The sequence below is a fragment of the Hippopotamus amphibius genome, chromosome 6 (genome assembly GCF_030028045.1).
Source record: "Hippopotamus amphibius kiboko isolate mHipAmp2 chromosome 6, mHipAmp2.hap2, whole genome shotgun sequence".
In the NCBI taxonomy this organism is placed as follows: Eukaryota; Metazoa; Chordata; class Mammalia; order Artiodactyla; family Hippopotamidae; genus Hippopotamus; species Hippopotamus amphibius.
Window position 1 is genome coordinate 49,209,431 of NC_080191.1, and position 27,562 is coordinate 49,236,992.

At 36.7% G+C, this 27,562-nt stretch overlaps 1 protein-coding gene across 11 annotated transcripts in view; it reads left to right on the top strand.

Annotated features, from left to right (window-relative positions):
• UTRN (utrophin) overlaps positions 1-27,562 on the top strand; it is a 501,139-nt gene that overhangs the window by 349,234 nt on the left and 124,343 nt on the right. For 10 of the 11 annotated variants that reach the window (XM_057739402.1, XM_057739404.1, XM_057739406.1 and 7 more), the window contains one exon: positions 10,800-10,956. In XM_057739402.1, the coding sequence (XP_057595385.1) occupies positions 10,800-10,956 (157 nt within the window). Of the gene's footprint in view, positions 1-10,799; positions 10,957-27,562 lie in introns of those variants that run through there. The other variant, XM_057739410.1, reaches the window with a different exon arrangement.

Below are 27,562 nucleotides of genomic sequence, written 5' to 3' on the forward strand. Positions count from 1 at the left end.
TCTCCCCACTGTATAGTCTTGCCTCTTTTGTTGTAGATTTAATTGACCATATGTGCATGGGCTTATTTCTGAGCTATTCTGTTCCATTGATCAATGTTTCTGTTTTTGTGCCAGTAACATACTATTTTGATTATGGTTGCTTTGGGTATTGAGCCAAAGAAAATGAAAACACTACTTTGAAAAGATATATACAGCCCAATGTTCATAGCAACATTATTTACAATAGCCTTGATATAGAAACAGCCTACATGTTTATCAAGAGTTGAATGCATAAAGATTATATGTGTGTGTTTGTGTGTGTGTGTACACACATACAATGGAATATTTATATGTAGATAGACACACATATATATATATCGTGGAATATAATGGACTATTACTCAGCCATAAAAAGGAATGACATTTTACCATCTGCGACAACATGGATGAACCTGGAGGGTGTTATACTTACTGAAATAAGTAAGACAAAGACAAATGCTGTATGTTTTCACTCACAGGTAGAAGCTAGAAAATTAAACAATTGAACAAATATAACAAAACAGAAACAGACTCACAGATACAGAGAACAAACTAGTGGTTACCAGAGGGGAGTGGGGGGGGCAACATAGATGAAGGGAATTAAGGTATAAAACAAATAAGTTTCGGGGATGCAATGTACAGAACAAGGAATATAGTCATTATTTTATATAACTGTATGGAGTATAATCAATAAAAATATTGAATCACTATGTAGTACATCTGACACTGTTATATGTCAATTATATCTCAATTTAAAAAAAGGTAAAATGGTTTATTATTCTTAGTAATGCGCCCTCATATAGGAAGCACACCTCAGAGCGAAGTGGTACAGGATGCATTTAATACTCTGGAGCTAGTCTGCCTAGGTTCAAACACTGGTTTTATCCCTTGGCAGCTGCAATGCTGCCAGGAGGTTACTTAGCCAACATGTATTTCCTCATGTGCAAAATAGGGATAACAAGAGTAAGTTCCTCAGAGTCATCATGAATAGTTGATTTAATTAGCCTTTATAAAGTACCTAAAACAATGGCACATGGTAAGCACTAAATAATTGTTAACTATTTATTATTGTTACTGCTCTCATTGATTACCATTATGTTCAGAACTAATTAGTTCAGAAGACATAGGAATTCTCCCTACCCCAATCTTTTTCTTAGTCACTGATATTAGAAATTTCTGAGAAGGTCCCCAACAAGTAGCATCCCTCTTTCCTGCCTGGATTCAGAAGGAATATGAAACAAAAGTAAGGACAAGTGAGAACAACAATGTCATGTTATTACTGACAGAGGCCAGGCTGGAGGAGGTATTTAGAGTGAGAACTAAATGGGGCTGTTAACCGAACTCCAGAAGCAGACAGAATTACCAGCAATCACTGGACAATGTGGCCTCCCACGAGGGAAACCCTACATGGAAGAGTAGAAAAGAACTCAGTCTTTGCAGACTTGTTCTCAAAGGGAAGGGTGGGCTGAGCTAAGTGTATCCAGTTATCCCCCAAATCTACAAATCAGATTCCTCACTCTACTTCTGCAGGAATGGAGAGAGTAAAGGGGTGGAGAAGAGGCCAGGAACGTGCTTAGTGAGAAAATCCCTTCCCAAGGAGTTGGGACGTGGAAGTGTTCTCATTAATAAAAATGTAGGGTAACCCATCCCCCCCAGCCAACTGCCTCCCTCAGTCCTTACTGAAAATGATGCTTGCTGAGTGCTATGAACTTCTGTTCCTTTGTTCTTTCCTCTCATTCCTTTAAAGTATAGTCTACCTTTGCACTGGCTTCTATTGTAAACAAATTCTCCTGTGTCTTTAATATTTCTATAAACTCTCGCACTACTTTTCTCTATAATTGAAAATTGTCCCCTTAATTGCCTACTTAAAACACTCTATAATAGAGTTCAGTTTTCCCATTTTCCTCATCTGGCAGTCAACAGGAATATTCTGAATATTTAACAGCTACTATGGACACCAAACAATTAAAATGCCAGCCATATACTCCCAGTATGGCGCCCGCAGACACTGGCTGAGCCAGAGCCTTGCCTGAGGGAAAGTTGGCAGCCTCACTGCTATTTCTTTAGCATTGCTTCTCCATCTCTCAACAAGTTGTCTTTAGAAGTGAATACATCCGTTATTCGACCCTCTCACCATCTTAGTCCTGCTTCCTCCTGATCTGTAGGACCCTCTTCTACTTTACTCATTGATTTGAGCATCTGACTTCCTTTTTATTCTCCATCTTTTCCTCAGCTATCATTCTAAGTATCGATATCTATACTGATAACTTTTTATGTTTTGAGTTAGTTTCTTTTTACTTTATAAACGCTTTTATTCCTATTTTGTTTCTAAGCCCCATAGATCTGGCCATGCCTGGGACTCAGTTAACATCCCATGTTATCTTGGCATCTCTGGGATGATCAATTTCCAGGAAACCAGGGGCAAATTGTTTTCAAAGCACACATTTTATTTTATTACATCCCACCTGGCCGTGCACGTCTGAGTGCCATTGATTTTGCCATGTTAGTTGGAGAAGAGCCCTCTGTTGTAGCAAAGCAGGATTGTTTAGAACATCATCAGTAAAACAACTCTCCTTCACAGTAAAGTTATAGATTTTATGAAGAGGACCTTTCTTCATTAGCTTCTTACAAACCAGGACCATCTATATACTATCCTCTAACTTTATAATTTTATTCTGTATGTATAATTTGTCTACAGTATTCCAACTAGATTGTTTAAAAATGCACATCCTCTATTATTTTCAACTGTGAAATTGCTAGCTTTCTTTTTATTTTTCCTTCATCTTCCCGAACCCACCCATCTTTCTCTTAATCTTTAGTTGCTTAAACCCTTCCTCTTTTCAGACTTCATCAACCCCTCTGCCCAGCTTGGATTTCATTATAAGCCATTTCAGTAATGTTAGGACGTTGAAATTCCTCTCCTTCTTGAAATTCCTGTCTGCTTTTCCAATCTTTGATTCTCTGGTGACCATACCCTCCCTATCCCCGATCTAAATTCTGGGCTTCCTCGTGTTGCACTGGAAAGTAAAAAATAACATTTCTTCAACTATAATTTGACAGTTTCTAGTTATCATTGGCATTGTGATTCTGAATGATTTTCTATCATATTCACCACTATCCCTAACTTTTAAAGATTTCGATTCCTCTTTAGCTTCCCAGACCTCTCCAAGTCTCCCTTGCTGCATGCGGCCTTGCTTCATTCCTTACGCAATAAGAGATGGTATATCTTTACTCCTGTTAATTTGAATCATCAAATTCTTTGGCAGACCTACTACTTTCCAAGTGTATCTTTACTTGTCTACAGGCATATCTGGGCAGTGTCTACCTGCCCTCTTAAGCGCTGTCCATGATGAAAGCAGTGTGGTGGAGCACCTGCTCTAATATCAGGCACTATACTGTTTCAGAAATAGAAGATAGCTAGTAATTTGAAACTTGAGCTAGAAGATAGGCTCTTAAGAACGTTGACAATGTTTTTTACTCCCTGGAAAAATGTGAATTGGAAAATTACTAATAAACTCAGTAATGTGAATGCCATGGCTTCAACTTTTATGTTAAATTTGTATAATTTAGGATTATGTTCATTAAATATCCACTTATCAGCTTAATGATGTTTAATGTGGATCCTTATTAACATATGGTTTCAAAGGCCAGTGAAATTGTCAAATCTAATAAAAACAGAGTTCAAAGATAAAATTCTATCTTCCCTTTCTTTTATGAGCCTCTTAAAGATTCAGAGCACCTTTTTAGAAGCCCTTAGAGAAGATTAACCTTTAACATCACTATTACATCTAATGTTATCACACTTTTACAGTGTCATTGACACCACTTTTAACTTTTGCTAGTTGATTTCGCTCACCATGTTAAAACTACTAAAATTTTCTTTCCTCGAATCTCATAGAGGAAGATTCTGCAGCTTTCCATCTTTTTTTTCCTGTGGCTCATTGCTTTTCTATAAGACTTTCCGCAATGATGGAAATGTTCTGCATCTGCACTGTTCATTATAGTAGCCACTAGACATTTGTGGCATGTTGAGCAGTTGAAATGTGGCTAGTGCAGCTGGTGAACTAAATTTCCCATTTTACTTATTTTAGATACCTTAAGCTTTAAATTGAAATAGCTATATGTTGCTGGTGGCTACAATATTGGGAGCACAGCTCTGGTGTTCTTTTTAGAACAAACAATTCTGAGGACTCCACTTTTTTCTCCTAGTCAGTCTTAATTTCCTTTTCTGGGAGCAGGAAAAATCCTCTTTAAATGTTATTGGTTATTTTTGCACTAATGAAGGTGTTTTCTTTCATTATAACTTTATTTTTTAAAATTTTTTTAAGAACTTTTATTGAGATACAGTTAACAGACAATAAACTGCATATATTTAGAGTGTACAGTCTGGTATCCCAATCTCCCAATTCATTCCTCCCTAACCCTCCCCGCTCTCTCCACTTGGTGTCCATAATTTTTTTAACTACATCTGTGTCTCTATTTTTGCCTTGCAAACTGGTTGATTTGTACCATTTTTCTATATTCCGCATATATGTGTTAACATACGATATTTGTTTTTCTCTTTCTGACTCACTTCACTCTGTATGAGTCTCTAGGTCCATCCATGTCTCTACAACGGTCCCAGTTTCATTCCTTTTTACAGCTGAGTAATATTCCATTGTATATATGTACCACATCTTCTTTATCCATTCATCTGTTGACGGACATTTAGGTTGCTTCCATGGCCTGGCTATTGTAAATAGTGCTGCAGTGAACATGGGAGCGCATGTCTCTTTTTGCATTATGGTGTTCTCTGGGTATATGCCCAGTAGTGGGATTGCGGGGTCACGTGGTAACTCTAGTTTTAGTTTTGCAAGGAGCCTCCATACTGTTCTCCATAGTGGCTGTATCAATTTACATTCCCACCAGCAGTGCAAGAGCGTTCCCCTTTCTCCACACCCTCTCCAGCATTTACTGTTTGTAGATTTTCTGATGATGCCCATTCTAACCGGTGTGAGGTGAAACCTCCTTGTAGTTTTGATTTGCATTTCTCTAGTAATTAATGATGTTGAGCAGCTTTTCCTGGGCCTCTTGGCCATCCATATGTCTTCTTTGGAGAAATGCCTATTTAGGTCTTCTGCCCATTTTTTGATTGCATTGTTTGATTTCTTGATATTGAGCTGCCTGAACTGTTTATATATTTTGGAGATTAATCCTTTGTTGGTTCATTTGCTAATATTTTCTCCCATTCTGAGGGTTGTCTTTTCGTCTTGCTTACAGTTTCTTTTGCTGTGCAGAAGCTTTGAAGTTTCATTTGGTCCCACTTATTTATTTTTGTTTTTATTTCCACTACTCTAGGGGGTGGATCAAAAAAGATCTTGCTGTTATTTACATTGAAGAGTGTTCTTCCTGTGTATTCCTCTAGGAATTTTATAGTGTCTGGCCTTACATTTAGGTCTTTAATGCATTTTGAGTTTATTTTTGTGTATGGTGTTAAGGAGTGTTCTAATTTCATTCTTTTCCATGTAGCTGTCCAGTTTTCCCAGCACCACTTATTGAAGAGGCTGCCTTTTCTCCATTGTATATCCCTGCCTCCTTTCTCATAGATTAGTTGACCATAGTTTATCTCTGGGCTTTCTATCCTGTTCCATTGATCTATATTTCTGTTTTTGTGCCAGTACCATACTGTCTTGATCACTGTAGCCTTGTAGTATAGTTTGAAGTCAGGAAGCCTGATTCCACCAACTCTGTCTTCCCTTCTCAAGATTGCTTTGGCTATTCGGGGTCTTTTGTGTTTCCATACAAATTGTAAGATTTCTTGTTCTAGTTCTGTGAAAAATGGCATTGGTAATTTGATAGGAATTGCATTGAATCTGTAAATTGCTTTTGGTAGTATAGTCATTTTCACAATGTTGATTCTTCCAATCCAAGAACATGGTATATCTCTCCATCTGTTTGTGTTGTCCTTGATTTGTTTCTTTAGTGTCTTATAGTTTTCTGAGTACAGGTCTTTTACCTCCTTGGTTAGGTTTATCCCTAGGTATTTTATGCTTTTTGTTGCAATGGTGAATGGAATTGTTTCCTTAATCTCTCTTTCTGATCTTTCAGTGTTAGTGTATAGAAATGCAAGAGATTTCTGTGTATTAATTTTGTATCCTGCCACTTTACCAAATTCATTGACGAGCTCAAGTAGTTTTTTGGTGGCATCTTTAGGATTTTCTATGTACAGTATCATGTCATCTGCAAACAGTGACAGTTTTACTTCTTCTTTTCCAATTTGGATTCCTTTTATTTCTTTTTCTTCTCTGATTGCTGTGGCAAGGACTTCCAAAACTATGTTGAATAGTAGTGGAGAGAGTGGACTTGTTCCTGATCTTAGAGGGAATGCTTTCAGTTTTTCCCCATTGAGAATGATGTTTGCTGTGGGCTTGTCCAATATGGCCTTTATTATGTTGAGGTAGGTTCCCTCTATGCCCACCTTCTGGAGAGTTTTTATCATAAATGGGTGTTGAATTTTGTCAAAAGCTTTTTCTGCATCTCTTGAGATGATCATGTGGTTTTTATGCTTCAGTTTATTAATATGGTGCATCACATTGATTGATTTGCGTATATTGAAGGATCCTTGCATTCCAGGGATAAACCCCACTTGATCATGGTGTATGATCCTTTTAATGTGCTGTTGGATTCTGTTGGCTAGTATTTTGTTGAGGATTTTTGCATCTAAATTCATCAGTGATATTGGTCTGTAATTTTCTTTTTTTGTAGTATCTTTGTCTGGTTTTGGTATCAGGGTGATGGTGGCCTCATAAAATGTATAGCTCAATTTATAATCTATGAGTTTTACCATAAACTAAAAAGAAGTTTATTTGTAGTAAGAATGCCAAAGTGAATATTTAATTATGTACATTCATTCCTTACACAATAGGAGATGGTATATCTTTACTCCTTTTAATTTGAATCTTCAAATTCTTTGGCAGACTTACTGCTTTCCAAGTGCATCTTTACTTGTCTACAGACATATCTGGGCACTTTCTATCTGCCCTCTTAAGTGCTGTCCATGATGAAAGCAATGTAGTGGAAAAATCTTAGAATTTAGTGTGAATTCCAAATTCTCACCATGGCTTCCTGAACAAGTTTCTTTCTTCTCTGAGCTGTAGTTGCCTCAGAGAGTTATTATGAGGTTTCCTATCTCAGAGTGTATTTGGTTTACTTATCTGTCTCCTAACTTGACCCTAAAACCTTCTGTTTCTGAAACAGTATAGTGCCTAATATCATAGCAGGTGCTCCACAGATGTTTGTTTTTATTGAAAAAATGAAAAACTATGTTTTATTTTAATAAGTGCCTCTGTTACTTATTCACACTGCTTGCTCTCTTCTCTTATATCTGTACATTGGGAGAAGGGATAAAATCTTCTCTGAAAAAATATAAAAGGTAGAGGCTTTTGGTGATTTGAAATAGATATTAATAGATAGTTTTGTCCATAGTTCCCTTTCTACTATATTTAAATGAAGAGGTGCTATTTTTATGGATGTTTACTTTCTAAAAACTTTTCATATTGTCGTTTTAAAAATAACTCGTCACTTAAAAAATGTTTGGAGAGTTGTAAAATAGATGATTCAATCTAAAAAGAGGTAACTTGTGTGAAACATTTTCTGTAGTAGACATCACCCTGAGTTGCTAATATAGCAGTGAAAGTATCTGTTGCTTTGTACGTGTCAGGTACCCAAAGAATGAACTAAAGCAGGTGAGAGGATAGTTAAGTTTATTTTCCAAAATGTGAGTGCCCACAGATATGTTTTAGATAAAGAAATGTTTTAAGTGAAAATTCTGAAATCATGATTGATTATTATTTGTAGTCATGGGGAAATATAAGCTTCAGAATATTTAAAGTAAAACTGAAAAAGTACGACTACACCAAACAACAATGTAAGGTTTCTTTTTGCAAAGCATTCAACCCAGTGCCCAAGAAAAGGCTTTCATCTAGAAAGATGAAAGAATTAAATTGAAACTAGGACACTGAAGGCTACTACGGAAGCATGCATTTTTTGGGCATATGGTAGTAATCCACTAAACACATATTTATAATCTGTTGGAGAATAATCAGAACAGATTTTCTAGGCAGAGATTCTGTCAGATCAGCTTGCTTGTTATGATGGAAAAAGTAAGATGCAGAGAAGCACATAGACCAATGTTATCTTCTTTATTTCAAAGTCACTTCAGTGTCTCTCTTAAAAAGTATTGTCTTCATCTTTATAAATAGTTCTTCAGGTGCTGGATGCCATAGATTTCAATGATCTATTTCATTATTTCTGTGCAGTCAAAAAGATAATTGCATGTGAAAAAAACATTTGCATGCTTTTCAATACAATGAGTGTGTAACTGGATTTCAGAGGAATATAATGTCTGGTTTGGTTATTGATTAAAGAGTTAAACTATTGACATTGAAGATGCAGAGTCAAATAATCTAAAATAAGCGGTCAGGGTGTGTGCCTAAGTGTTTTGCACACAAAGACACTCAAGCACTTCTCGATTGGCTAAGGACTTCTGACTTCTAGCCATTATTTATTTATCAGTATTTATTTTTTGCATTTAAAAATACCGGCAAGAAATTGCACCAACTCAATCAGATATACTTAGGACAAAATGCATTGTAACTGGCAGAGAGAATTTTCCGTTAATATAATGGAAATCATTTAGTTCTTTTCTGTGCCAAGTAAAATTATTGTTTGTCAGGGATGGGTAATTACATATTTGGCCTGAAATTAATCAATATGAACACGGAAAAGCTGGCCCTCAAACAGAACTGGGATCTCATTAAAGCATAAGTTTGTAATGTGAGGTCAATCATAGCACCATAGAATGAACAGAAAAGACTGTAAATACAAGAGAATTAAATTTTTTAAAATTGTAATTATAAGCTACCTCCAACTTCTTTCTGTATTTATAATTTAAAAAATTATATCATACCTAGCTTTTTTGAATAAGACAGAATTTTATAGTTTGAATAGTTTATTTTATATTAACCAGTTGACAATGGAAGTATAAATAAATTGCAGGACAATTGGTCTTTTGTGTGTGACTGAATGCAGGTTCATGGTATTTTAGAGATATACAGAACTCCCATTTTTTTCTTTTAGCCAAAAGTATTGGCTGATAGACTATGGCCATTGTTTTAGGAATTAGAGATGAATTAGAGATCAGAGATACATAGTTGTTCTTCTGAAAACATTATGAAATTTTAAACAAGACATGATATGGTTGAATATCCACTGCTGGGAATATCACCTAATGTAATCAATGGGGAAATACTTGTTTGAATGAAGTATAGCAGAGCTATTAGCTTTGAGACAAAGATTCAAGTGGATCAGATATCCAAAAAGAAAACTACTGATAGGTCTGAGGGACAGTAGTTGCTGTGCTTGGTTGATTTGTTTCATATCACTGAGTAAAGGAGCAGTTTTGTGGAAGTGGGGATCATAAGCCAATGTTAAGGTGAAAGTTGTATGAGAGGCTGTGAAACTTGGTCAACAGAGGTTCCTTGTACCTGGGGTTGCCCCAAATGAGTCATCTTTTGCTGTCATAAGTCTTTAGTCTTTGGAGGCTATTGTGTAAGGCTTATGTCTGTCTCCATCAACCTTGCCCCTCTCATGATGAAAGGTCATGGAGAGTCAAGATAATTCCATTTCATGCAATTTAGTGTGTAAGTCCACTGGGGTGATGCAAGATTGAGGAAGCACTGATTCCTTGAGTCTTTCAAGATGTTTTTGACTGATTCATCTTTTCAAATCCAACTCATGTGCTGTGGGCTTGAGGCTGGATAAGTGGGCTTTCTTATCCAAGAAAGACTCTAACAGGAGCAACTAGCAAACTTGTCATTTATTTTCATCTCTATTTTCAAAGACTTTTACTCTTACTGAACCCTTCGTCTCATAAAAGTGTACTTTCTAAACATAGTTCCCTAATTATGAAGTTCATAATTTAAGAATGTGAAGGTACTTTTCTGTGCTAAAAACAAATTATTATTGAAACAAAGACCTCATCTTTGAATCAGAGTATAAAGTACTGCAATCAATGATTTTTCCCCAACTGTTTTCTACTCATAATGAACATTTGTCACTGGACATCAGTCAGCCATAAGCCAAATAGTGTTCTGTCCAAGTAATGCTTTATTGTTTTTCAACTTTTTGAGGTAAATGTTTGTGATGTTCTGCTCTCAGTAATGTATTTGAATAGAAGGGAAATCAAGACATTAGTAACACCCCCCCAAAAATTAACTTTTTTGTAAAGAAAAATTATATGAGCCTGTTGCGTATACTCAATTAGTAAAAAAATATGTAAAAATTAAGTGTTCATTGTGTTCTCAGTAGTAGCTACATGTGGTATGTATCTTTCTAAACATTTTATATGCATATAATTTCTTATGTATCCCTCTCTTCATATATATAGATGAAATGAGAAAAAAGTTACATTTGAATGTACATATATACTATACATAAACTACTGAAACTTGCTTAAATAATTTTTTATTATATCATGGACATTCTTCTTGAAAGCCTCATATTGATGCCTTTGTGGTGTGGAGGTGTATGTTTTAACATTTGACAGGTATTACCAACGTATCCATAATATTCTAGCTTATTCAAAATAACTGTTTCTTACAGGAAATAAATATTCTTTTTACAAAATTTCAGCCTCTTTCTTAGACTTGAGCATTAGTTAGTTATACATGATTATTAGGTCAAAGGAAAGTGTGTAATTTTTTGGATGCATTTCAAACGTGGTCAGTGTTATCTCTCAACAGGGCTCATTTGGAGGCCAGTGCTGAGAAGTGGAACAGGTTGTTGGCGTCTTTAGAAGAACTGATCAAATGGCTGAATATAAAAGATGAAGAGCTTAAAAAACAAATGCCTATTGGAGGGGATGTCCCAGCCTTACAACTCCAATATGATCATTGTAAAGTAAGTTGACCACCTATGATGGGTACCTTTTATATTCATTTTTATTTCGATGAAGTAAATACTCAGAATAAAATAAATATGTGAGTGGAACCAATTATGATAGGTTTTTTTCCCCCATTGTTTCCAGTTATCAGTATTTAGGCATTTTTTAAAAATTGCATGCATTGCTCCCTTTTGTTTCAAATTAAGTTTTCATGTTTAACTGAAGTTTTTTCAAACATTGCAAGTATCTAAAGCATAATATTGCTTTTAGCTGATCATGAAATTTATCTATTGTTAATAGATTTTAAAATATTAATATATTATATTGGGGAAAGAGTTACTGTAAGTTAATCTTAAATTCAGAAGTTATAAAATCATAAAGAATTACAAACGATCTTGTTTTATTAAATGAAAGTAGAAAAAAATAAAGACTTGTAGTAGTAAGAAAATAGAATAGATATAAATCTGAAAGCAAATGAAAACCATTGTATTTAAGATCATTTTATGGGTTTTTTTTTTTTTGTCTGAACTTAGACCCTTTTTGTTACGTTTTTATTCTGCTCAAATATCTATCTCTATGCAAATTTGTACTTTTACTCTGAAAAAAAATATACTGAATGTTATTAACTGACACGTTGATTCTTATATCCTTGTATTATTTAAATTCTTTACCTCATTAATTTCCATTCGTTTATATAATACCTCTTCATACCCATTTTCTCATATATCACATATCACCTTGTTTTGTTATATTTTTTACTCTTCACATGCAACACAAGTTCTTATTCTAAATCTGTACATTTTAATGTGATGTTAGAACTCTTTTCCCATTAAAAAAATCATAAATACTGACACATGCTCCTTCTAACGAAGTTGTCCTGTGTGTTATAAGTTGCTGCAATACAAAGTGATAAGACCTTGAAATGTATTTTATTTTGAATGCTTGTGACCAGGTTATTCAAGTTATCATCTGAGTAAATTTTCTCTTTGTACTTGAAAACAGAATATGATAGAGATATAGCTCTAAGATTAAAATAAAAAAGGAAGACACTGTTGGTATATAATATGCAAAAAAAATAATAATGATAGGAGATTTAAGATTACTGATTTAAGAAAATCAATTTCTCCTTACTTTTTTTCAGTTTTCCCTTCTATTAATTATTCATATACCCTTTTGAAGGATTCAGGTATTAGTGATGAAATAGAATAATACAAAGCTCTTCTAATAGAAGTGCTTTGTTAAGAAATAAAATGTCTTATGACCATGTGCTACCATTTTGATTAAAACTGAAATCTTGAGGTAGGAATTTGTCCACTTCTAGCTTTAAGAAGTAAAGTGCACATCAGCATTTCTGGTATGTGCTGGCTATGTTCTAACCCCTGCTCCCACCAAAGGTACCTGGTTTTAGGTTGTGTTTTGTTTTGTCTTAGGGTGCAGTTGCCCTGTGTCAACCCTTTGGCCCCAGGCGTTTAGATTATACAGACAATATTGATAATGATGCCGATGATAACATCAATTCATTCATTCAGCAAGTCTCTGAGTGCCTAATATGCACCAGGCACTATCAACAAACGAGCATAAGTTCTTGCCTGGTTCTGAGCGATACAGACACCAGACCGATAAGCTGTCCTATGGTAATAAGTGCCATGAAAAAAGTAAAGCAAGGTCAAGGAGAGAGAGAGGGAGGGGATAGTATGTGGAGAAGGTTAGAAAAGTTCTGTAAGTGGGGTGATTTTCAAATAGAGACCTGAAGTTCAGGAGTTCAGGAATGTATTTCAGTCATCCAAGTGTGGGACGGTAATGACTCGGACAGAGATATCACATTGGAGGTAGTAAGAAATAACTTGTTTCTAAACATATTTGGAAATAACAACAGGATTCGCTAATGGGTTAGATATATGGGCTGTGAGAGAAAGAGAAGAGAGTGTCAGGAGTCAAAAGTTTTTGGACAAAGCAAATGAAAGAATGGAAGTGTTCAGAGAGATGTGGAAAATGCTGGATGAGCAGTCTGGGGAAGAAATTTAAGAGTTTGTTTTTTGACATTTTAAGCTTAAGATGCTTATTAGGCAGTTAGATATACAAGTCTGATGTCAAGGGAAATGTCAACAAATCAAAATTATCAGCATATATATTAGCCATGGAATTGGATGAGATGACCCAGGGAGTCAAAAATTCCAACACATGACCCCCCGAGTCACCGTATGTTTAAAGGCTGGGAAGATGAGGAGACTGAGAAGGCTGAGCCAAAGCGTGGAAGAACCAAGAGAGAAGAGAGCCTAGGATACCAAAGGCAGAAAGTCTTTCATGAAGGAGAGTGTAATCACGGGGATCAAATATTGCTGAGAGGCAGAATAAGATGAGAACAGAAAATTGACCATCTATAGACTGTCTTGTTGACCTTGACAAGAATCCTTTCAGTGGTGTGGTGAAGTTGGAAGCCTGACTGGAGTAGATTCAAGAAAAAATATGGGTCGAAGAAGTATTGAGAACCCCTTCAAGGATTTTTACAACAAAGGAAACAAAGAAATGAGACAGTAGCTGGAGGGAGATTATGGGGTTAAGTAATGGTTTTATAAAGATGGAGAATAATTCAACATGTTTCTATGTTGATGGGAATGTTCCTGTAAAGCAGGAAAAGACAGTGATGTGAGAGAGAGGGTACCATGTAGGAACAGTGATGGGATGGGATCCAGTGCAAAAGGGGAACAGTTTGTGTTAGGTAGAACGGCTCATCCATTTTAACAGGAAGAAATGTGGAATATATGGGTACAGGTGAAGGTAGGTTGGTAGATGTGGGTGTGAGAACATATAGACATTCTCTTTCTATTGTCTCAATGAAATAAGATGCAAGGTCATCAACTGAATATAAGAAGAGGTAAGCAGATGTAGATGTCTGAGGAGAGAAGAGGTAGAAAATGTAGTGTCAATGTGGGTGCATCAGTAAACTAGGAAATATACCAAGATCGCAGGGCAGCAAGACAAGCCCACCTGGGGTCAGTGCTCGTGAACTAGAAGTGAGAACAGCCAGTGTGAATGTTTTTCTTCATATGTGTTTAGTTGCTCCAGTGAAGGTGAGGAGTTAATTGGAGAGTTGAATTGAGACAGACAAATGTGATGGAGGATGAGAGGGGCAGGGGAGTTACAGAAATACAAGGGAGTTATATAATGAGTGCACATGGGATTGAAGCTGGGTAAAGGGAGATGTGAGGGTATGGAAGATATGAGGGGCAGTAAAACAGTGTTCAAAGTCAGTGCTTTGGCGGGCTGAAGAGCTGTTCAAAGTGCGGAACTGTGGGAGCACGTTCTATAAAGAAAGCAGGTGGTGGTCAGAGAAGGGATGCCGAAGTCGAATTTATGGAGGGGTGCCTTTACGGTTTATGACAACATCCAGTGTCTTTTTGTTAAAATGAACTGTGTAAGTTGGGTGGAGAATGAAGTCTTAGAGGAGAGCAGGTTGAGGAGCTGAGAGGCTAGGTAGTGGAAGGATCGCATATGTGGGTAGTAAAATCACCATGACCAGGAGAGAGAGCCAGATGTGTCAAAATGATGGTTAAAGAAGGGAGGGTAATGGTGATATAGTTTGGGATTATAACATAAAGATGATGTTTTCATATTCCTTTAATCCTTCAAGTCTTAAAACTACTCAAAATCCCCTTAGTGGGAGATGGAAGAGGGGAATAGTATAAGTTGGATATAGATTGTCCCAGCTTTCTAGATTTCTTGGTGCCTTGTTCTAGACTTTACTCAGGTTATTTGTTATCACAATTGCTGTCACTTAGCAGGTCATGCAGACCTGGGTCCAGACTACTGTTGAAGGATTTTCCTTATCAGTAAGTCAAGAGTTTCCATTTAACAGTCTGTACTTTTTTAACTTTCTGAGTTATATATTAGATGGTTTATATGAATAGCCCAGATTGAGTTTCTGAGTATGTGTTCTCATCTCACTGTTATAGCCTCACTGGAAATAGTCCTTTGTAGAGAGGTTCATGTTGATTCCAGATTCTAGAACATATTTTATCATAATCTGCCTTCCAATTTGTCAGTGATCCCAAACTACAGGTTTTCTTAACATTATATATTATTAGTGTTGTGACAAAAGTTTCATATTTAACTCTGAGAACTAGGCAGGGAAAGATGCTAGGAGAATTAAATTATGGAAGAGTTTAAAGTTTGTGGAGATGTGTATTAGTTTGCTAGGGCCACCATAATAAAGCTAATAGACAGGTGGGTCAAACAACAGAAGTTTATTTTCTCATAATTCTGGAGGCTAAAGAGTTTGAAATCAAGATGTAAGCAGAGCTGGTTTCTTCTGAGGGCCCTCTCCTTGGCTTGTGGATGGCCATCTTCTCCCTGTGTCTTCACATGGCGTACCCTCTGTGGGTATCTGTGTCTTAAAACTGCTCAAAATACCCTCTTTTTTTTATTAGCACCCCAGTCATATCAGATTATGGCCCACTCTGATGAATGTCATCATTTTAACTTGATCACCGCTTTAAAAACCCTGTCTCCAAATATAGTCACATTCTGTCAGAAGTAACCTTCTTTCCCAACTGCCAAGGGTAATGTTTCTAATCACTATAGATTATTACAAGGAGGGCGAATCACTGCATTAGTACAATTAGGGCAATATTTAAAGATGTGACACTTACCTGTAGTAGTTTCCTTTTCTTGCTGAACTTCACCAGCTGTAGACATTGTCTATATGTAGTGGAACCTCAGCCTTGCCAGTGTTCTAACCTAATATAATTCTCTAATTTATCCTCAGTCTTTTCTTAAAATCAAAATCAGTTTGGATGTACATGTGGTAGCTCTGTGTTTCAGGCAAGATTTTTCTTTCCTATGTCTTTGGAGATATCTTTTCCCCTGGCCTTCAGATTTTTTTTTTTTAAATCAGGGGAAGTCGTGTGTGCGTGTGTGTGTGTGTGTGTGTGTGTGTGTGTGTGTACAACTTAGAAATATCAATTATTAGGACTGAAAGGAACCCAAGAAATAATTTAGTCCAATCCCCTTATTTATAGTGGAAGCAAATGAGAGGCATGTGATTTAATGATATCTGAGTTTTATCTCCTTCCTTCACTTCCAGCAAATACTTATCATTTACTTCGTGTGTGTCTGGCAGTTTCTAAGACACCAGAAGGACACAGGTACAGAAAAGAGACACAGTCCCTGTCTGCATAGAGCTTACAGTCAGGGAGAGCCTGTGTTTGTCGTTTTCAGACATACAGTTCCTGTGTCTTCTCTGTGCCATGAGAAGTCATTGCCAACAAGGTTTGTAGCTGAGTTGTGAACTGCACATTGCTGTCCCAAATCTCTGGTTGTCTGCCTAACCATCCATTTCTCTAACTGCCAACTTTGGTCCCTTGGTTATTATTCAGGCGTGTTTTCTGTTCGTGTGCACATTTATTACCAATCTTTTTTCCTTAAGAGATTGTAGAATTCTCCTCAATTATAACATTATGATGTAGCTTTAAACAGAACATAAAATAATTTTAAACTAATTTTTTCACAGATATGTTTAGCATGAAATTTAGCATTTAATCTTTTCTTTTAGCTTTTTCTGTTATTACAAACTGTAATTTTTTTCTGACTTCTTGCTACTTTAGGTCTTTAATTGTCATAATAAAGTTTTAAAAACTCTTTTTAACTCCAAAGAATTCTTGCTTTATGACTTAAAAATATTTAGTTAGAACAATCAAAATCAACCCTTTAGTGGTTTGATACTAATATTAGGCAAGATGTTTTATTCTCTCAAATTTTCCCGTAGAAAGAGGGGGAACTTGTATTTGCTTTGACTCATTCTCCCATTTTACAGTGGCTGTCTGAATTACTTTATTTTGAACAACACATTACTATTTAGGGAAGTTGAGTTAATTTGACATGATCTCTCCATGCTTAATTAGAATGTCTAGAGATTACCAGATGGATTTTTAAGTGAGAGACAAAGAATTTTAACTTTGATTTGTTAATTATTCCAAGAGATATGATTGCATGAATGCAAGTTGTATACAAGTCTTTTAAATGTCATTGTATACAAGTCTTTTAAAAATCAATTTAGAAAGTGATACCGTATGTTCTTCAGTTATGGACAAGACAAATACACATCTACCAGACGCATCTAAGAGCCACCTGTGCTGATGTTACACCTAATTAGCACTTAAGTTTTACATTAAAATTTCCTGTGACATTATTATCTACAAAAGTAAAATACGAATTTGTGTCTCAGTACTTTAGGTGGATGTGGAATTACTACATGCTAGGGAACTGTTAGGTGACTCAAAAGTTGCTTCCAGTGATGTCAAAGTCTAATGTCAAAGAGTTATATGAAGAATTTAAAGAAAATAATTATAAGTAGACATCTGACTTTTTAACCCATATCCTTCAGCAGTACATGTATTCAAGTTCATGGAAAACTTTTCTTTGGCTTTTCTCACTTGGATAGTGGCGTGTTATTTATTCTCTATTCTGAGGCACCTGATGTTGGGCTTGACTGTGCAGAGTTGTTCAGTGTGGCACATGGGCTTAGGTAGACCTGATTTCAATTCCCACCCCCTCCATACACTAGCCCTAGAATCTGGGCTTTGGGGCATGTTGTCCGATCTCTTCTATCCTGTTTCTGACCATCGCTATAAACCACTTAGCAGAGTACAAATACTAAGTGTTCCATAAGCAGTAGCTGTTGGGGTTATTCTTTAAACTTATATTTTATAGTATGTTTTTAATTTTAGTTGCTCTGTGTCTGCATTTTGTATGTTTCCTTGGATTCACCATGTTTGAACACTATAAATTCTGATATCATAACGTACACTTAATTGTTTTAGCCTATTGGTGCTGTAAAAAACTTAGACTTCTCAAAAAATTGGATGAAGCCATTGAAACAATATTTTTAAGAATTTGTATGGGATAAGATATGAGCCTAGAGACTGGATGGTGATTTATTTCTTGTTCCTAATAAAAGAAAACAGCTTATCATGGAAAGGCCAAGCCCACAAGACATATCTGTATGCACTGCCTTTAGTTAACTTATTAAAACTTAATAGGCAAATTGTGTATGTTTAACCATGAATCTAATTACCTTAAAAGGCAATATTTGAGTGTTTATAAGTAAAAGAACATAAATAATATACATTATCTTACATTTGCATCTCTTTACCCTGGATCCAGTCTGCTTTCACCATCACAGATGGTAAGAGACTCTGATATCTCAGATATATGTGTCAGTCACCTCAGATACAAAGGGGTTGGTTTATGGGAACTCATATATTCTCAGAGTTTTCTGAGTCCCACACATATTTCTATACTATAGTCCTTTATGTGTACATCAGTGATTTAATGACACTTTTTCATAACTATTCTTTGATAATGGCAGTGCCAGTCTCACTTCACCATCCATCCATCCATCCATCCATCCATCCATCCATCCATCCACCCATCCATCCGTTCATTCATCCACTCACACTATTCATGGATTTTTTTATATGTTGAAATTGATGCTGAATATACAAGGGTGAGTCAAAAATTATCCGCACTCCGGCTGTAGAAATAAGTTTTGACTCACTCTCATACGTAGGGCAGTAAGGCACAGGCTCTACTGCAGTGACATATGTTAGTCATTCCTATACCTAAATGCTCTATGCTTATAACTGTACCCAGAAGGAATACTATACATTTAAATATTTAGGTGATGCTTCTGAGACTTCAGTTACAATGATACTGTAAGGTCACACTTCAAAGCACCTTATCTGCTCAAACACCTAACAATTATAGATAAAATATAAAAAACAGAAAATCAAACATGGCAAAATTGGGCTCCAAAATACAGCAAACATTCTATAGACCAGAAACAAAGCAGAAAAGCAAAGTACTTAGTAGGGTTGGTGCTTCTGAAAAAATGTAGCAGTCCTAGGCAATGAGCAAGCAGAAAGCCCAATAGCAAATCTCGGCTCAGAATCTGTTTTATACAGTGAAATGGGTGACTCACAGATTGGCGTCTTTTCCTTCTGTTATCTAAATGTCTCAGGAACTGATATTATGAAACATTGATATATTTTCGACCCTTAATTAAATACCTATACTTTCTTGGATGTTTGAACCAGTGACAGAACATTGATAGATTTTCAGCAACAACCATAATAAACACTTTGTTCAGCGTTTTAACAACCCATCACATAGGCAGACTTGTTAAATCATGGTCATAATCATAAGTCTAAGTGCCTTGATGGTTAAGTGTTTGGCATGGGACCTGGTCCACAGTAAATACCCAGTAAATGGTGTCTGATCTCATCTCCTGTAATTGCTGAGGATCTGTCTTGATAGTTTTGTTTTGTTTACATCTGTCTAGGCTATATGAGTTGTTTTAATTAAATAAAACCATATTAATATCTGTATTTATTGTCCAGCAGAACTAGCCCCTTGTTACAATCTAGGGTCAACTTGTTAAATTAAACAGGAATCACCCTCCAGACTTTTTAGGTATCTGTTTGGTAAACAATACAATCATATTGTTTTTTTTAAGGTAGATACAAATTTCATCCCCTCAAATGTCAAAATAAATTACTACTTTAAAATATATAATATTTCTAATGACTTCTAGGATAAATTGATAAAGTTGAATTTTCCCACTTTTAATGACTTAAATTTGTATTATCATTTAGAAAGTTTTTTGGCAAGTGAGGTCACTTATATGTAGCTTCACTTTCAAAAGTGTGAGATTATCATTCAATCAACAATTACTTAGAAAGTACCTATAATGTGTGTAATGTTCATTTGTAATGTTATGAATTTACTTCAGTCAGATACTTGTAGATTGTATAAAATTGCAGATTCGGTTTTTGCTGTTCAATTTGCACTTCATTTTCATAACAGTGTACATATTGTTATGTAGGAACAGTTATCAGAGCTCTAACACCCTTTCTGCAGCTTAATGCGTGTTTGACTTTAGAAAAGGAAATCACCAAGAATAATTGAAAGTGTATGATTCAAGTCAATATCTTAGGGGCTTTTCCATTCCTTCAGGGCTATTCTGTCCTTTGCTTAACCCAATTTAATTCCTATATTCAAAGCTAATTAAATAAGAATCAGGACATTTGGGCCTTACACTGAATTGCCAAGATACAAATTTGAACATTGTCTTTAAAACAGCAACACCCCAGTGTTAAATTTAGTGTGTGCGTGTGCGCGCGCGCGGTTATTCTCCCTACTGACACTCTGCCTGCAAACCTGTAATTTCAATGTCTTGCTGTATTATGAAGTTACCTAATGTGAAAAATTGGCCTTTTTTGAAAATTGATTAAATTATTTCCCAAGTTCCTCTTCAGCCTTTGCCACTTATGTTGACTGCCTTGTTATTAAAATCAGAGCCCTGCAGGGTCTGTTAGCAAAGGCTGTGTGAAGACCTGAAGCAGCAGTTCTCTATGTGAGCCTGCACCTATCTGCCACACCCCATTCACTTAACTGCATTTATCTCCCAAGCCTGATATGGGTAATTGGAACCTCACCCCAAAGGGCCATAGAATATCCAAGTTTATAGGGAGAGGCAGGACACCCTAATAATTGCCACTCCCTAATGGTGAAATTAAAGAGTGGACAACAGATGTAAGCAAGTAGAGGTCTATAAAATCAAGTAATACAGCCCATCCCTAATGAACTGCCTCTGGACATATTTAGCCCAGAGACAGTTTCATTTATCTAACAGTTCATTTATTCATTCAGGAAACTTTTGAGTTGCACCTGATGTTTGCTATGTACTTTGCTAGGTGCTGAGATTACATCAGTTCCTAAGGCTGTTTTTGCTGTCACAGATTTCACTGTCTAATGGCAGAGACAGGCTTGAAAACAAGTGACTATGGTAGATATCAAAAGCTCTATAATGTGAGTATGAACACACAGCCAGGGAGACACAGATGAATCAGATTGTTTGTACTTGGGAAGATTGGAAAAGCTCCATAGCGCTAGTATGTAGCCTTTGAGCTGCAAAGAGACCTTGGAATAAGAATTCACTTGACTGTTGTCAAAACTCCTGGAGGGAGAATCCTCCAAATTAGCCATGGTGTGACGTGGAGTATGCAAGAGAGCAAGAGATGTTGCTCCCCTCCCTCTTTGATTATATTTAGAAAAAGGCTGAAAGAGAAAGAAAATACAAGTTCAGGACCTAATGCAGTGCCTGTTGATAGTAAACACTGAATGTATTTGCTAGATGAAGGAACACACTTTTGGTGCCCATATTTTTTAAAGTGTAGGGAAGAATACCGTTTTATTACTGTGAGCAGCTAGAGGATTCCCATCTTAGTTTTAGCATTCATACTTAGTGTGCTGATTCAGGCATCATTATTTGTGTCAATGGGGTGGAACCAAAATGAATTTATATATTAAATGTTCATTGAGGGACGTTAACCAAAACTTTTAAAACACTATGGAGATTTTTTTTATTTTGTCTGCATTCCAGTGAAAAGTAAGCCTGTTTTCTTTCCCTTTTTTTCATGTAGTTTTATTAGTGCTATCAAATTTAACGACTCTTCTGCCTTTTTTTTGCTGTCATACTATAATGACTTCGGATCCATATATGCTGATTTAGCTTTGAAAGCAAGTGGGGAAAAAAGTAAATTATGTTCTAACAGATTCTCCTTATGTTTGTATCATTTTTTTTTCTGCTTGCATTCTCCAATAAGCAGTTAAGTGCTTTTTCTTGAAACCAGAAGCTAGGAAAGCCTGCTGTACCAACAATACTTCTGTTTGTTATAGTTCAGAGGCCTTGCGTCATGGGCATGCATGCTGTACAGTCATGGTCACACAAGGTTCTGCTCCTGTGGGGGCCCTGTACTTGATTTAACGCTCCGCTGTTGCCATCTTGAAATCCTTAGTAGTATTTGGACGAGGGGCCCTGCAATTGCACTTTGTATGGTGCTCTGCAAATTATATAGCCAGAGCTGCTTACATCAAAAAGAAAAACATTAATGTATGTTTTGACATATATAAAACAGCACTTTTACAATAACACTCTTATAACTTACTGCAAGCTTCTCTTTTCTTCTCCAGTAAGAGCCATCCTGAGCCCCCTGTCTGAGTTATATGTCCTGCATCGTAGCTTGTGTCTCTGTTGATGTTGGCTGAGTTGTGACCATTCTTGGTCCTCCCTTTCCTGTTGACTCACTGACTGTATTTCTGTCCTGTCCTCTTACCTCACTGCTAGGATACTTCTCTATCCCGATTTTCTTCTTATCTCACTGGTAACTCCTTCTCAGTTTCCTTTGTTAGTTCCTCCTTCTTTCCTTAGCCTCCTAAAATTGGGATGCTTCAAGCATCAGGCCATGCCAAATTCTCTACACTGTACTCATTCCTTCCTGAACTCATCTGACCTCCTGATGAGTTGTACATGTCATCTAAATGGTAATCACTCCCAGATTTATATGTTTACCTACTATCTCCACCTGGGAATCTCCAGCTTTGTATGTCTGAACTAAATTCCTGAACCTGCCCCTCAAAACTTGATCTACCCAGTCTCCCTCATTTTAATTGATAGAGTCCTATTCTGGTTGCTAGGTAAAAAATAATCACCTTCAATCTTGTCTTTCTTGCATATTCAGTCTGTTAGGAAATCTTGGTGGTTCTACGTTCAGAACATAGAATTTGAATCTGTCTACCCTCTTACCAGATGTTCAGAGCTGCAATTACGTCTCTGTTATTCTCACCACAACAGCCAGAGGGTTCCTATTCAGATACATCAGAAGTCTGTAGTGACTTCCTATCTAATTCAGAAGAAAAGCTACAGTTCTCACAATGGTCTGCAAAACCCTACATGATCTGACCTACCTCCCGCTCACACCTTGCTCATCTCATTCTTACTATTTTCTCTCTTTTATGCTGGTGTCAGCCATGCTGTGACTTCAGTCACAGAGCCATGCTGTCTTCTATGCCTGGAATGCTCTTTCCCTGATATGCGCATGGTTAACTACCCACTGCTTTCCAATGTTTGCTCTAAGGCACCTTCCTAGTGAAGCCTACCTAGACTTCTCTACCTGAATTGTAAGTTCCATCCCAGGACTCCTAAGCTCTCCTACTCTCGTCTGCTTTTCTCTTTTTCCATAGCGTTTATCATCATCTAAGATAACTACTTATTTTTTATTGTGTGCTTGTCTACTTCTGGCACTCTAGATGCTCAGTCAATATTTGTTGATGTTAAGTGAATGAAATATACCCAGAGATAACAGGTCCTTTGGTAAGAATGTTCCTTTTTCCTCTTTATCTCTCTATAATCCTTTTTTATTTGTTCAAAAAAATGTTACATTTTGAAAATATTTCTATTTTAAATAGCCGACTCTTTAATAAAGATAATAGCTGGCAGAAATGTAGGCAGCAGTCTTTCCTCAAGAGCTGGAAATAGCATACTCGAAGTTGTAAGAAAATTTATCAATACCATTATACTTTATGCCTTAATATGTAGTCAGGTAAGAGATTACCTTTTTCCTGTCTTAATACTGCCTAAATTATTCAAAACAAGAGCTGGAAAGATTTTTTATGAGGGGAAAAGAATTGGTGTATCTTTGATTGTTGAGGTAGGTTTTAAAATATAGCTTATTATTTTACCCTCTTGTGCTGAGTATCACCAGATTCTCCCAGTGTTTGAGCTTCTCTCTTGTGTAGATTTGACACCTTAAAAGCTAGATGAGTTAAGATCCCTAACAAACGTAGGGAGTTGCTTCAAACATATGGAGTCTCTCATTTAGTAACTGTGTTGTCATGTATTCCATTTTGTAAATAAATCTAGCTTCAGAGAGCTCATTGGAGTAAAACATAATGGAAAAGTTTTATGATTGTTATAGATATAAAAAGTATGCTTCTAAAACACATTTGTAATTCTTAATAATGCTGTTCTTTAAAAGTGGTAATTTGTTCAATTATAAATTAACTTGTTTCCCTTTGGCATTCTTTTCTTAAAAGCATAATTTTTAATTGTGAAAATAATTTATTATAGATTTCATAAAATAAAGAGCAAAATATTGCCATAATTTTACCACTCTAATACAACCATTTTCATTTTGGGTTATTTTCTTTTCTCATATTCACCTTTCACACAGTTTTAATAGGGTACATAATTTTTTTTCCTGTCTTTTTCACGTAGATACATGTCATACCTATTTTTTCATGTTGCTATGCAGTCATTTTCACAATAATTTTTCACAGTTAGTTAATGATCCCCAGTGTAACTGTACTGTGGTGAACCTAAATATTTTCCAGGTGTTAGATGTTTAAATTGCCTTCATTTTTTTAATCATAAATGATGTTATAAGGAAAACTTTTGTGTTTGTAGCTCTTTCTGGATCATTTTCTTAGGATATAGTCCCAAAGGCGAAATTCTTGTTTCACACAATATGAACATAGTAATGACTCTTGATATATTGCCAACTTACTTTACCAAATGGTTGAACCAATTTTCTGCTTCCACCAACGTATAAAAGTAAAGTTTCATTGTAACCTTGCCTATGATTTCTCATTTTTGTCCCATTTTCCTGTGGACCTTGTTCTGTTAGCATTAAAATACTGGTATTCCATGTCAGCATGGGAATTTAGAAAACAATTTTAGGATGCCTGGTTTAAGTTCTCTCTCAAAAAGAAGAAAGAGGGAGAACGGGTGGCTGTATTTGACTTAGTTGTGCCTAGAAGGATAGGAAAAAAGTCCACTGTTTGTTGGACTGATCAGTTGAAGAAATTTGATATTTATACCAAATTAGTGTGAGTGATGTAATCTGGCTAACCATTTTTACCACCACAGAGGTTTACATTGCCATTTTATTCTGGAACAAAGTGGTTCACGAAAAGACACTACATTTATTTCTTTGCCTTCCAAGAATCTGAATTGACTTAAGAGTCTTACAACACAGTTTTATGCTTACCAAACATTTTGACTTAATCTTGGAGGACTGCAGAATTCCACTTTTCTCATAATTAAATAATTTAGCCCTTAGAAAAGTTAAATTCAATTGTCTCTGCTAATGGAGGTTTGGGTACTGGTTTTGCTTCTCCCAAGCTGTAGATAAAACAGCTAGAACTTTCCCCCACAAATAACAGTGAATAATGGCTGAGGAAAGAAACTCAGTCTTGGAGAAGAGCTGAGATTGATGGTAAGACTTTATATTACTATCATCTTTATATTAGTTGATATTGATAGTAAGACTTTATATTAGCATCATGTTAGTAACTCATTATTCTACAGCAGTGAATAGTTTCAGAGTATGTTCACATTCAGTATATCACCTGTGAAGTTAGTAGAATGATTTTGTTATTAACCTGCAGAGAAGTTATGGGACAAATTCAAGGGCCCGTGGTGGGTAAAGGTGTGCCTAGATGGTGTGCACCGAACTGTTAACACATGGCTTTTGGCTGCAAATCTCTATCTGGTTTTACTGCACCACAAAACACTTTTTAAATACCTCCTGATTCTTTCATACACAAATTCACTGAGTTTCTACTCTACCCTCTGGGGCATAGACATGAGCCTTCAGAGAGTGTTCATTCTGGTGTAGCAGGCAGGTCTGCAAAGAAGCCAGGACAGACATGCATGGTGAATGTTTCAGCAAAGCAGATGCCAAGTGCTGTAGTGGCAAAGAGGAGGGTGGGCTGGCTCTGCCGGGGAGACAGGTGATGTTTATCCTGATGGTAAGTTGAGTATTAGAGCTGGGTCCCTAAAGGGTCAGGAAGGGTGACCCTGGTGTATCCCTTTGACTTTGACCAGTGAGGATCAGTGAGACTGCTAAGAAAACACACAGATATTATGTCTTGAGAAATAACTTTTTCTGTGAAGGGCTGTGAGACGACTGCTTCCCTCCTCCCACTGCTCAGAATTGTTCTATACTGCTTTCTTCTACAGACCAACTTCGTATGCGCTACTTACATTTCCCAGGAGTTTTCCTTCCTTGAGTCCCACATCTTCTTTCAAGTCACTTGACTCATTTCTTTCTTTATTCACCCAACGGTCATACTGAATGTGGAGATCTAAATAATGCGAAGGAGCCAGACTTTGGAGATTTGAAGCAGAAGCTTTCTGGATTGCAAAGGCCATGGGGCAGGAGAAGCTTGACATATTCTAGGAATAGGAATAAAGACTTTGAGACTGGAAATTAGGGTGTATGAGTAGTTGAGGTTGGGAGAGTTGGGGAGGTCCAAATCTTGGTAGGAAGTAGAGAATTTGTTCTATGTGCAGCAGGTAGCCATTGGAGGGTTTTTAGCAGAAGAACAAAAAGATCTAATTTATCTCTAAATTTAATGTAATCTAGAAATTTTAAAGAAAAGTGCATACCAGTGAACATTGCCACTTGATGCACAGACAATGTGGATAAGGGCTTTAGATTAAAGAGAGGAAAGGGGATAGCTGTGATTTAAAGAAGAGGGAATGACATGGATTTAGTTCACACGCACATGTTTGTCATTCTTCTCCCCTGTCTCAGTCCAGTGTGACAGTGTGACAGCTGAGGACAGAAGGGATGGCAGTAATTCCCCTCCTCCCTCCGGGTTCTCTCAGACCCTGTGTTCATATTACGGGGCTTGCAGGATCCTGTCCATGTCCATGGCAGTGCTGCCAGGAACAACTGATAGTACTGCTGTTTCCCTGGCAGCGATTCAGCCATCACAGTGAGCGATGCCTTGTTCACGATGAAAATGAAGAGGAGCTGATTGACTCGGGAGACTTTCTTACTTAAGCCACGCTGGTCACTTTTATATCTCCTTATCCCTTAATCCCCAGCCTTCCCACGAACTAATAGCGGATGTGGAGAAATGTTGCCCGACCACTCAGGAAGATCATTGAGAATCTCCCTTTAGGCATTTAAAGTTGACTAAGGAGCGATTTACTCTGCTGCCTGACACTCACTGGAACAGCAGGAGCCACTGAAGATAAGTGGGAGGAAAGACAGGCTCTGCTGAAGGGGTGTTGGGTTCATAGAAATGATTGAGAATGAAAACTCTTGTGATTTTAGTAGTTAGATTCTTTTTTTTTTAAATTTTATTTATTTATTATTTTTTGGGGGGTACACCAAGTTCAATCATCTGTTTTTATACACATATCCCCGTATTCCCTCCCTTCCTTGACTCCCCCCCCGAGTCCCCCCCACCCGCCCCGTCCCAGTCCTCTAAGGCATCTTCCATCCTCAAGTTGGACTCCCTTTGTTATACAACAACTTCCCACTGACTATCTGTGTTACAGATGGTAGTATATATATGTCTGTGCTACTCTCTCGCTTCGTCTCAGCTTCCCCTTCACCCCCCGCCCCCTCCCAAACCTCGAGTTCTCCAGTCCATTCTCTGTATCTGCATCCTTGTTCTTGTCACTGAGTTCATCAGTACCATTTTTAGATTCCGTATATGTGAGTTAGCATACAATATTTGTCTTTCTCTTTCTGACTTACTTCACTCTGTATGACAGACTGTAGGTCTATCCACCTCATTACATATAGCTCCATCTCATCCCTTTTTAGAGCTGAGTAATATTCCATTGTATATATATGCCACATCTTCTTTATCCATTCATTTGTTGATGGGCATTTAGGTTGCTTCCATGTCCTGGCTATTGTAAATAGTGCTGCAATAAACATTATGGTACAAGTTTCTTTTGGGATTATGGTTTTCTTTGGGTAT